At 38.1% G+C, this 13,410-nt stretch overlaps 1 protein-coding gene across 6 annotated transcripts in view; it reads left to right on the top strand.

Annotated features, from left to right (window-relative positions):
* The window catches only part of KCNH8 (potassium voltage-gated channel subfamily H member 8), a 323,204-nt gene that overhangs the window by 194,117 nt on the left and 115,677 nt on the right, over positions 1-13,410 (top strand). For all 6 annotated transcript variants that reach the window (XM_083188766.1, XM_083188768.1, XM_083188771.1 and 3 more), the window contains exons 5-6: positions 558-798; positions 9,804-9,961. In XM_083188766.1, coding sequence (XP_083044892.1) covers positions 558-798; positions 9,804-9,961 — 399 coding nt within the window. The remainder of the gene's footprint in view (positions 1-557; positions 799-9,803; positions 9,962-13,410) is intronic.

Raw genomic sequence — 13,410 nt, 5'->3', positions numbered from 1 at the left:
CCACTTTTTGTTGCATTATAGGGCTTCCTAAACACATTATGCAACACAGTGTCCTAAATTCTCATTATGACATTCAGTTTCCTCAGTTCATTTTATGCCATATTACAGAGACCTCAGCTCATATTAAGCCACACTTCCTATTGTGCCACAGTACCATGTCCCAGTTCATGTTATGTAACATTGAAATGCACTTTAGATCATTTTAGCACATTTTTACCACATTACAATAAAGCCCTGGGGTATAACTACATATATTGTATGCCTTAAGGCAAAAGATTGTAAGGGCTTCCATGTACCACTCAATGGTGAACAATGTATATAACATAACCCTCCTGTCTCCTGCAAACACCCTAGATACAAACATGCTCCAAGAGGAGTGATCCCCAACAAAATGGCAGTATGTGGTAAATGGGGGTTAGGCAAACTAATATCCGAAGATGAAAAATATTACTTTAAGACTATAATTGTTTTTTATTATATTCATAATAAATTACTTTCCTCAGCTTTATGAAAATATGTTATCAGACTATTTTATATTTCCTCTTTTTGTTTTGCAGAATGTTTTTGTAGATAAACCAGCGATTCCTGAATACAAAGTTTCAGATGCAAAAAAAACAAAGTTCATCATTTTACATTTTAGCACTTTCAAAGCTGCCTGGGACTGGCTTATTTTATTAGCAACGTTTTATGTTGCTGTTACTGTACCTTACAATGTATCCTTTGTGGACAACGATGATCTGTCATCAACGAGAAGCACAACTGTTAGTGATATTTCAGTGGAAATTCTATTTATTATAGGTAAGGCTTTTTGGACTTTTGGATGCTGACTGCATTTTCTACTGTATACATAAATAAGAATGTGACTATACAGAGTAGCAATGTCCAATTTCATGTCATATTTAAGCTCTCACAGAACAAGTAACTTTGCAGGGCAAAGCAATGTTACACGAGGTTTGATAGATCCACCAAAACATATTTTAGAGCAGGCATGTCCAACGTTGGCCCTCCAGATGTTGTGAAACTACACATCCCAGCATGCTTTGCCACAGTTTTGTTATTAGAGAATGCTAAAACTATTGTAAAGCATGCTGGGATGTGTAGTTTCAAAACATCTGGAGGGCCAACGTTGGACATGCCTGTTTTAGAGGTTCCTGCTTAGCTATACAAATATACCTTATTAGTATTACATGGCTTGTCATTAAATACATCCTTTATTACATACATATCTCCTAAAAATGCCAGGGTTGAAGTCGAGAAATATACCGTGGATTACTTTAGTTATTGCCAGTAAATGAAGTCAATCTGTTGAAGTTTTGTTAAACGTTGTGCCAAAAAAAGGAATTGTCGCTGTGAGCGATGCTGGCATTTTTAGCAGATATTTTACACATCTCTTACAGCAACTTTGGCACTCAAAGGGTTAAGAATTTCTGAAAGAAATGGAAGACACATTTTATACTGTATCTGCCACATGTTTTAATGTTTTTCCACCGCCATTTGTATGTATGTTTAAGGATATTCACCACAATAGTCGATGCACGCTCCCATGTGTCAGCAGTGACATAATTTGCCAGTCCTGCATCCAGAATGCAGCATGGCCACTGCCAGCATTCTGTCAATGCCGGCATCATCAAGTTCGTATGCCCTTTCTTACTTTACATTTAATTTTATCTAAAATTATATGGCTGTACTTACAGTAAATTACAGCAGCGCCCTCCAAATGCAGTAACCTATCAAATAATCCTTTCACAAGACATAGCCGTTTGATAGGCTGTCAGCTTTACGTTTTCTAATTCTAAAATAAAATACCTAATTATACTAAAATGAACAGAAAAATTTATTTTTTTATGCATTCAAAGGATGACATACATTACTTTATTTGACCTAGGGTCAAATAATCTTTTATTCAGTTTTCATTTCCTGCACATTTTTTCTCCCAGTTTTGAAACAGGTTAGGTTAAAAAAAAACTTCCATCAAAGACTAAATTCTACATTATACTTATTACAGGTGATAACAGTACAGCTCAGGACAGTGGTAATAATCCTAGTCATAGCTCAGCACACATCGTAGAGATCTAGCATCGCTCAGATCACTCAGCACAGTCACCCTGGCTGTGTGTAGGCCCCATTAGTGGTAACATTTGTGATGCATGTACAGTGTGACTCATTTGTATGCACAGACTGTTTGTGTGCAACACTGCCTCCATGTGAAGGGGAATTGGGACACAGTGAAGCAAGTTGGCGAGAGGAAGGTTCATGTAGATAGGTTAAACAGGAAGAAGAGACAAGCAGCAGCATTCATGAAGTGAAATGGGCAAAGTCTAGAAGGGAGAGATCAGAGAGAAGATGGTTACAATAATCATGGTGGGCGATAATGAGTGCATGAGGGTTTTGGAGGCATCTGGGGTGAGGAATGATGTATAATGGATATCATACTCGTTGAAGGGTAGTGGTATAGTCAGTAATGTATTGGATGCACTGTAATGTCACACAACAGTAACTGGAGGAACATTAGTGTTGCATAATATGAACTGGAGGACACAATATGAACTTAACTGTATGAACTGCTTAATATCAACTGAACTGTTCTTTATTTGCTGTTTGTTTTATTTGCTCCAAATTCTGCACTCTTATTTGCAAAGCAGAAACTTCTCTTATATTAATTCAGTCTTCTTAACAGGACTATAACTGGCATGAACGCTGAATTCAATTTACCAGCAAACCTACTTAACTATTATGTAGGTTTGCATATAGGGGGTTAGTCATATTATTAATTTATTAACAGTTTCTTATATAGCGCATACATATTCTGCAGCGCTTTACAGAGGATATTTAAACATTCGCTTCAGTCCCTGTCCCAGTGGAGCTTACAATCTATATTCCTTACCACATGTACATGCACACACAGACATTCTAGGGTTAATTTGTTGGGAGCCAATTAGCCTACCAGTATATTTTTGGATTGTGGGAGAAAACCGGAGTACCCGGGGGAAACCCACGCAAGTACGGGGAAAATATACAAATTCTGCACAGTTAGACCCATGGTGGGAAACAAACCCATGACCTCAGTGCTGTGAGGCAGTAATGCTAACCATTACACCATCCGTTGCCCCAAATATTCATTCGGTCCTCCGTACATTCGCATGGAGGACTGATCTTGTGCATCTGTGCATGCGCAGGCGTGTTTCTGCACATGTGCAGACAAAGGTTACATGCGCCCACTACGAACATTTTCTGTTCGCCGGGTGTACGCACCCTACACGGTGAGGGGGGGGGGGCTGGGAATGGCCAGCGTTTCATGGGCGTTCCCATAAGAACACAGGGCGTTCTCATGGTAATGAGGCGGTGACAAGGGTGCGTTGGGTGAGCAGCTGACATCACCAGATGTCAGCTGCCCACCCATATTCGTCCCAGCGTACGCACATATGGAAGTGACTTGAAAGTCACATTTATATGCGTGTATCTTCCACATCTTTCAATGGTCTGCAATCGTCAAAAGATGTGAGAGGTTACCCGCAGCATGCGAATGGATGTTTATGCTAAACATCCATTCGCAGCCTATGCGGGTGAACCCGCGCTGCGAGGGCGGGGGGGTGAACATTCACAGGGTGGGGTTTGGTGGAATTGGAAGGCTGCGAATTTGCAGCCTTGCGAATCAACCAGGATAACCCCTATAATTGATAGGTCACTCCTAGCTGGCAACAAATAATGAATATGCCTACATAATATATGCTACTGTATAAACAGCATATACTGTATATGTGTCAACCATAATGATTGAGGTCGTAACATTATTGCAAAACCGTGTGATATATTAAAGCGGTACTCTTTACCTAGCACGGCGCCCATCGCGGGCATCGCGGCCATCAAATGCACTAAAAAACGGGTGCGACGCGATGCCCGCGATGCCTGCGATTTCCCATAGGGATCAATGTTAAAAGTGTGATTGGACGCGATTTTAGTGTTCAATGCCTCAATGCCCGCGATTTTTCCATTGGAAACAATGTTAAATGGGCCACAGAGCCCTATTAGTCCCCCTGAAGTCTGAAATGGCCCCCACAATTGTTAACGCCACCCCACGATCAACGTGAACCCGAAGCGTGGCGAGCGCAGCAAGCCCGCGAGGGGCGGCGGTACGCGTCCTCCGTCCTTTTCATACCCCCACTATCCACATCGGCGTGGAGTTGAGAATAGAATAGTGTGGCGAGCACAGCGAGCCACCGAGCCCGAAGCGTGGCGAGGGGACGCGGATACCTTCACAGGTAAACGCGTCCCTTCGCGGGCTTCACAGGTATCCGCGTCCGCTCGCCACGCTTCGGGCTCGGTGGCTCGCTGCGCTCGCCACACTATTCTATTCTCAACTCCACGCCGACGTGGATAGTGGGGGTATGAAAAGGTCGGAGGACGCGTACCGCCGCCCCTCTCGGGCTCGCTGCGCTCGCCACGCTTCGGGTTCACGTTGATCGTGGGGTGGCGTTAACAATTGTGGGGGCCATTTCAGACTTCAGGGGGACTATTAGGGCTCTGTGGCCCATTTAACATTGTTTCCTATGGAAAAACCGCGGGCATTGAGGCATTGAACACTAAAATCGCGTCCAATCACACTTTTAACATTGATCCCTATGGGAAATCGCGGGCATCGCGTCGCACACGTTTTTTTAGTGCATGCGATGGCCACGATGCCCGCGATTTTTTACCCCCGATGACCGCGATGGACATCGTGGTCGCCGTTCTAGGTAAAGAGTACCATTAAAGCAGTTAATGCCCATGTATATAAAGTAAATAAAAAACAAGTTCAAAACTTGTTAAGTCTTTGCCCAGTAAAAAGAAGTTGATGATGAATGAAACAAGTGTGGGTGGAAATGACTGTACTGTACATATCTTCCATTATCTTTTATCACTGCAATACAAATCAATTGCATGGGCTACCAAATTAATTTTAATTAGGCAAAACATCAGATAACATCTCTCAAATTTATAGCATGCTACTAAATGGATAATTGAGTATGGATTAAAGACATTTACAGACAATAAAAGTTGCCTTGAGACAAAACGAGGCACTACAGTTAAACAGTATTACAAATGCAAAAGTCATGTTATTGTATTGTACCTCTACTATTGATCTAGTGTTAGATAATTAGTTTAAGGATGGAAAAGCAATAATACTTGGTACCAATACACTCTCTGTATATTACACTTATATTATACTTAAAGCTCACCTGTTTTTTTAAATTTAATTCTATTGCCATTTTAAAGTTTGTAGCACTTAAGCTGGGTACATACTGCACGACATTCTTAACTATTAAAAAATGCAGATTCTGATGGGTTGAAGTGACAAAATCAAAACGTCATCCAGCGTCTATGCATTATGTCGCTGATGATGCCCAATTCCGTACATCATCATCGATATACTCCATTGCAAGAGCCATGCTGAACACAGAATGCAGCATGGCTCCTGCTCATTATGGCTGGCATAAGCAACTGTGTATGTATTTGCTGATGCCAGCACCCCACAGAGTTTCCATTGTTAGCTACGCCTCCCTCTAAGTCGGTACACTGCCAGGCCCCAAACCCAGCATGGCAGCAGTAATTAACAATGACATTTTTTTTTTTTTAAACATAATAATAACTAATAATACATTTTAGAGGATGCACTGGGACTGCTCTCCCCAAGCTGCTAATCCACATAACAGTTGCATTCTCTGCACACTCTATTGTTGGACATTCCGACCATGTCTGTCCATTCCTTCCTTCCACCAATCTATGAACCCTTCTGTCCATTTAAGTTTCTATAGGTGCTTTGTCTTTCTGCCCATACCCCTGTCCTTCCATCCATCTATCCCCCTCATGTTCTTCTGTTTAAAAAGGCAGGCAAAAGGACAGATTTATTAAGCTTGGAGAAGAGATAAACTGGAGATAAAGCGGAGAAAAGGTAAAAGGATATAAAGCACCAGCCAATCAGCCGTGTTTGAAAAAGCCAGTTGGGAGTTGATTGGCTGGTGCTTTATCTCCTTTTACCTTTTCTCCGCTTTATCTCCAGTTTATCTCTTCTCCAAGCTTAATAAATCTGCCCATGAGTAACTAATCCAAACCATAGTGTACCAAACTCAGCAAGTTGTAACATTCATGCAACTGCATCTTATTGGGGTACAGCTCTGCCCTGTTTGTGCAGTCTGTCACTATGGACATTCAAAAAACATAATGAAGCCAACAAATGGCACATTTCAGCTCATAGAGACTTTGTGGAAGCCAAAGAGTGAGTTATTCTCCTCCAGACATTATATATGGTGCTGCAAACCACTTGAGGCACCTTATACAAATGTTTTAACAATAATTGGAAACCAAAACTGTGCAGCATGTCCCTTTAAGTCACTTCTTATGGTAATGTATGAATGCAGAGTAGTTGCATATTGAAGTTCTCTTTTACCAAAAATATCTGGTTTATACACATTACACACAGTATTAGATTACATAACAAACGTCAAAATCATTTTATTTTCCATTATTACTGCAACAAAACAAAGGAGTTATCATTGCTCTTTGGTAAAGAAAGGGAAAAAAGCTAGAAAAATATTTGATTGTTTTTTCACTTTTTTAAACAATCACCCGAATTAATAATATCTACAACATTTCATAGCTGTAATTAGGTAAACAACAGAACAGCGATGCTTCAAAATTTGAAAAGGATCAATTGACCATCCTTAGTAAACAGTGTTACTATCAAAAAGTAATTAAAAAAAAAATTCTTTAACTAAATAAGTGTTTTACTGTAAATAAGTAATTTAATAAAGGGTCCACCACATTGTAATTATCATAATATCTGAACTACAGTCCATTTATGTCTAAGGAAAATTTGTAATACTAATCCCTCTAATTGTTAACAAGGGAGTCAGTTCCAGGGGGAAACATCTATAATATATAGATAACACACATCTATCAGAGTCATCACTTGCACCTATGACACCCAGTGCAGTAGTTAAGATCTTAATGCGCACCAAAGGCATGCACCCCGTTGAGAGACTGCAACAAAATGTGGCCATGACTTTGAAGAAGCGGGTGTGGCTTTGCATGCCGATCCCCATTTTCAACACTACAGGTGAGTGCTGTGGCTGCGTCCACTCCTTACACTGACAGGTGCCAGTTGCTGCACATAATGTCACAGTGCAACACCCAGCTCCTGTCACTGAGTATGAGCCAGCACGTTGGTGTCACCCCTTGGTTGGGCCCACACACCCTAGTGACACCACTGGCATCTATGTCCCTCAATCACAGTGGTCATTGATGAGGGTGAAGGCAGACATTTTGTTGAATTGGCTAGATAGATTTTGTGCTTTAGATACATTCAGTAGAGTCTGCAGCTTTTACATAAAACTTCATAGATTAGAACTTAAGCTAAACATAAATAAGACCATAAATAAAATAATAGGTATGGCACATTTTATTCCGTGAAAACAATCCATTTAGCTATAATAGCACAATCTTAGATGTTACATAAAAGCTATTTACTTTTTGAGAACACACATATTACTTTAAAGGGTGAGGTACAGTGTCATGGTCACATAACCTTTTCTGCTTTAATCTGGAGACCTATCTGGCTTTATTAATCGAAGTGGTTGACAATACAGTACTGCAAAGTAAAAAAAAATGCAGTACAGTATGTCCCACTAAATTTAGGAACTTTCAGATCACAATGAATTATTTTTTTTTGTTCTATGCTTTCTTAAGTTTAAGTGCCATACACATGTAATAAAAATATTTAATCAGGTAACATATTCTATTAAGAATCTGATTCTTAAACCCACACCAAAATAAAAGAGTTACAGATGTCTTATTTATCTTGTTAGGCTAGCATCAGTTCACATTATGGGAACTGACAGGTAATGACAGGTATTATTGCAAGATAATGAGATTATTAATAGAAACAGCTTGATCTGGTTCTGTTCATCATTCAACTGTACAGTACTGTATGTAGTAAGTGTTATAAAGGTTGAATTCCATTAATACATTTTAAACATTACTAAAATGAAATCCACACAATCAATTCAGACATCAATGGGACTACTTAACCTTTTGAGTGCCAACATCTCTGTGAGCTATCTGCTAAAAATGCTAGTTTCGCTCACATTTGTTATATGAATTCAAATAAAAAATGTTGTGTAAAAAAGATCATATTTCCTATATCAGGTAAACACTACAGGTCATTATGATGAATAAAAAAGTTTGCTTGCCAATTTTCACACCTATTTGGACAAATTCACTTGGCACTAAAATGACTAAAATGAATCAAAAGCCAATGGCTGCAGGGTAGACCATAATCAGAGCTCTTATATCAATAAAGACCTATCATAAATTGGTTGACATACCAGCTACTGCTGGTTAAAATGTACATTGATTTTATTAATGATGACTTGAGCGAAATCCATAGGTCATTGAGTAATGCGTTCATTTTATCACTATGTTAGAGATAACTACGTATCAGTAATTTGCAAGATAGTCTTTTCTGAAAAAAAAGTCACATGTAAAGCCTAAAAAATGTATATTCCTTAGTCAACACAAAAAGGGAACCAGGTTTAATAATAACACAACATGGATACAACGAGGTTATGAAATTATACTATATATTATACTTAAGAGACATCTCTTAATTGTAAATGTAATCTTGTTTTCAGAGTTATTCAGTACACTGCCATGATAACCAATTAAACACTTGTTAACCTAATAAAAACAAATATGTTCGGTTGCTATTACATAATGTACCATAAAAGTAAGTTAAAATCGAGTCATATAAAGATTTATATGTTGCAATTTTTTTTATTTATTGTAAAATGAAACAAAGAGTATACATGGTAAATAATGCATTAGATAATAACTGTACCAGCAACATGAGTGCTCTAGCGATAACTAAGGATATAGAGAAATTAGGATATCATTTGTCTTTCATTATGCAAACCACAAGAGCCATTATATCATTCTTCCTTATGATAACTGAATTAACTGATGACATCTTACAATGGAATTTGAAATTGAAATGTTGAAATGCTTATTTACTCAGCTGCAATTTCTGAGTCATATGAATGACTAAGTATTATTAAAATATGTATACAAGGTACATTTTTCCGTGATGATTGTACTTTATGAAAACATGTTGATTGATGCCTCATAAATCTATAGCTACAGTATTTCGCTACTGCAGTACAGAATGTTTTTGTACAGTGCTTTGTGGTTCTGGTGGTGATGTGTCTCCTAATGTACTCAACATTGTTGGAAAACCTGTAAAATCTACAGTATGCAATGTACAGTTCCTTCTATGTGGCTTTGAGATCATAAATTTGTAACATTGTATAGGATGCTAGAAAAAGTCATGACATTATGGTGGAAAAAGAAAGACACATATGGTGAAAGCTTACAAAATAGTTTGATATAATACCACATTCCTTAAAACAAAAGCAGTTGTGGTCCATTACTCTGTGCAGTTCAAATGCATGAGACCTCCAACAAAAACTGAAGTATAGCAAGTATAACAAAAGTTAACACAATTCCAAAAAACAGAAAAAGTATGTTTCCTTATTTTTCTATAAGAAATTTTGAAGCAATGTAGAATAAAAACATTACAGTACAGTATATTTATGGTGACAGGTTACATTTACTGTATTGGTACCTACTAAGAGTTTCACATTTCAGCTTATGCAATTCTAAATGTTTATTTTATTTTCTGTTATCTTTTGTTATTATTCTTGGCTCCATTATCTTAGTATATTGTATAACAATAAAATATGTAATACCTGTTTTCTTTCTTTGCCAAGCAGATATTATTTTAAATTTCCGAACAACCTATGTCAGCAAGTCTGGCCAAGTTATATTTAAAGCAAGATCTATTTGTATCCACTATGTAACAACTTGGTTCGTCATTGATTTAATTGCTGCTCTTCCTTTTGATCTTCTTTATGCTTTTAATGTCACGGTGGTAAGTAGTTTGTATAATTTACTATGAGAAATCCTTAAGTTATTTACCAACATCTATGGTTAATATTCAAAATTCTCTAATTATGTACATATTTAAAAAATAAATACTTGTTATTGATTTGTACTGCATAAAGACAATTACTTATAAAGTCAATTTCAAACATTATATTTGACTTTTATTTAAAAAAAATATATATATATATATTTTACACAATTCCCCTTTCCTCTCTTCAAATACAATTTAACTTTCAAGTTCAACTCTTCCCTATCTTTTTTTCCCTTTCACCATACCTTTAGATGCATATCCCTTGCATTTGTGTTTGTATCCTGTTACCCTAGGTAGCCTAGGCATCAGCCTAGGCATCAGCTACATTTTATAAATGCAGGATTTAAATTTGCTGCTTGTGGTTTCTACTGTAATTTGAATTCAGTCCTCTCAGCCTCCAAATCACAAAGCCTACATATATTTCATGTTACTGTGATATTTTTCTGAACTGTAAAATATTTTTTTGAACACTCCAAGCAGCATATATTTTAATACATTTTTTAAGGGCAATTTGACTTACAAATACAGATAAAGTTTAGAAGTGGCAGGTCTGTTTAACTAGAATTATTATGATGTCAAATTGTAAAAAGTATTTATTTGACAGGAAAATAAATATATAGTCAACATTATAAAAAATATTCTATCCTTTGTGCTTTTTACTATGGTTAATATACTAAATGAGCATGACAAAGATAAATAAATAAAAAAAAGCCTTTATTTGTTGTGACTCTTTTTGTGGGTAAGTCATAATTTTTAAAAGAACGTTTACAATTTATTCTTTAATTCTGAAACTTTAGTTAGACCTTTATGGATTATATGACTGCAAAATGTTTATTGCATGCTTTTTTTTACTGCACTCGAGTGCTTTTAGTAGGTTTATGTTATAGTTATGTTCTCTTAGGGTTTTTCTGGCAACAAACACTGCTTGTTTCCTTACAACTGGAAACAATAACACTGTAAAACATTATTTCTTATGAAAGAAATACAATTTCTCAAATTTCAAATTAGAGTATATTCCTATATTATATACAATTTTTTAGAGCATATTCTAATTTTCCATTTTAAGGGGGTTATTCTAGTTCACTCTTTCTGACAAATTCCTTCTTAGATGGACAAAACCATGTGCACTGCAGGGGGGCAGATGTAAAATGTGCAGAAAGAATTAGATTTGGGTGGGGTTTTACTTAAAAGTGAGATCTATATTGCAGTGTAAAAATAAAGTATCCAGTATTTACCCTGCAAAGAAACAAAATAACTCCCTCAAATCAAATTCTCTCTGTACATTTTACATCTGCCCCCCTTTAGTGCACATGGTTTTGTCCATCTAAGAAGGATTTTGTCAGAAAGAGTGAACTAGAATAAAAGCCTAAGTTATTGAAAGTTTTTCTACCTATCTATGTTACACTTAAATAGTTTATTTCACCATGTTCTCCAGGGCAGAGTGGCATGTGTGAAAAAAACATGACACATAGGGGAGTATTCAATGCCATGGCGAGCGCATGGCAGCGAATCCTGTTTTTGATTCGCAGTGCGCTCGCCATGATTTTTCACTCCCCTTCACTTCGCTGCCAGACGCCAGCCCACACTATTCAATGCGTCAGGGGCTCGCTGCCCCTGACGGCGAATAGTGTGAAGAGTGACGAATCCCCCTGTGCAGATGCTCCATGCCTGTCTGGAGTCTGCAGGGGGATGGGAGGGACTGGTGTCGCGGCGGGGGAGCGCGCTGATGCAGGCGGGAGCCTCCGCACAGCCTGGGGACAGGTCCAGCAGCAGCAGAGCCTCCGGCTCAAGCAGTCCCAGCGCTGACATCACCATGCTGTGGCTGCCGGAGTCAGAGGTCTGCTACTGCTGGAGCCGTCCCTGTCAGCTTGTCCCCCGCATATCTCTCCCCCCTCCCGTCCCCTCACCTCCCTCCCCTCACCTCACCCCCAGCAGAAGCGCTTGCAGGGTGCTGCTGGGGTCGGAGCCGCTGCACTCTCACTGGTCCCGATCATCGGGATCAGTGTGCAGTGAATATATGAATATTAATGAGCGGCTCCGGCTCCCGGCCCCCTGCTGGCGAATGTGTAAAAAAAAAAAAAAAAAAAAATATTGTTTAAAAAAAAATATATATATTAAAAATATATTCATGTGCTGCACGTATATGAATAAAAATAGCATGCCCCTTCATAGGAAAAATATTCTGATTTTTGAACACAAAAAAAAAAATTAAAAACGCTTTAATTTAAAAGATCACATTACAGTTCACCTAAAAAAGCTGCCGAATGCTAAACGGAGAATCATGGCGAAAATCAGTGGAGAAAGCAGTTCTCCATTTGAGCATTGAATACACTGTCGGCGAATTCCACTAAAAACCCCATTGAAAATCACAGGCGAATTGTGGAGAATAATTTACGGCGAATCGGCAGACATTCGCTGTTCATTTGTGGCGAATTGCCTCCATTGAATAGGGAGAATTGTTTTTTCTAACAGAAAATTCGCCGTAAACCCAGCGAATTGCCAGATTCACTGAAAAAAAACGGCGAATCTGAGGCATTGAATACTGGCCATACAATAAAACACAACTGCCACTCTTTTAAATAACAGCCGTTTGAGTTTGAATGTACACACAACAGCATACACAGCACAACAGCATACACAGCACAACTGCTGAGTTCATTGTTGCTACTGCACCAAAAGACATCTTTCAGTGCATGATGGGAAGAGCAGCCACTTTGATCACAATATAGTATCACATAACCATGAGTCGGGTTCAGTATGATTTACCTGAAACTGAATTACCGACAATTACTTGACCAACACTGTTATACCGCATGACAGCAGTGCAAATTACCTGGTACTTTCCAGCCAATGAAAATCACATACTTAAAGGAAAGATTGAAGAGAGAAATTATTTATGTAGAGTAGCATATAGTGTACCATGAGTTGGGCTCAGTATGATTTACCTGAAACTGAATTACCGACAATTATTTGACCAACACTGTTATACCAGCAGAGAATAAATACCTATGGTTATTATTTCGAACACATACATAACACCAACTGTTGAAATGCCTACAATCAATATACCGATACATGATCATAATGCCGAACATGTTAAAATACTGACACATTTATAATGTCGACATTGACAATGTATTAGTGGAGCGTGTTCCCTCGCATGTCTCGCTGCACTTGCAATGCTTTGGGCACTATTATTTTCTCCCTTTATGCTCAATGGGATATAAAGTATGAACAAGGTGGTTTTTGAAAAAAAAATCATGAAATACTATTATCTGTATTATTTGTGTCTTTATTGTGGCTGTTGGCATTGTGGTTGTGTTAGTGTTTTCTTCCTGGCAGTGTTTTACTTGTCGGTATTTTGATGTTTTCGGTATTTCTATTGCTGGTGCTGTGTAAGTGTA

This window comes from Crinia signifera, chromosome 5, assembly GCF_055691185.1.
Source record: "Crinia signifera chromosome 5, ASM5569118v1, whole genome shotgun sequence".
Classification (NCBI taxonomy): domain Eukaryota; kingdom Metazoa; phylum Chordata; class Amphibia; order Anura; family Myobatrachidae; genus Crinia; species Crinia signifera.
This window is presented reverse-complemented; position numbering and strand designations above follow the sequence as displayed.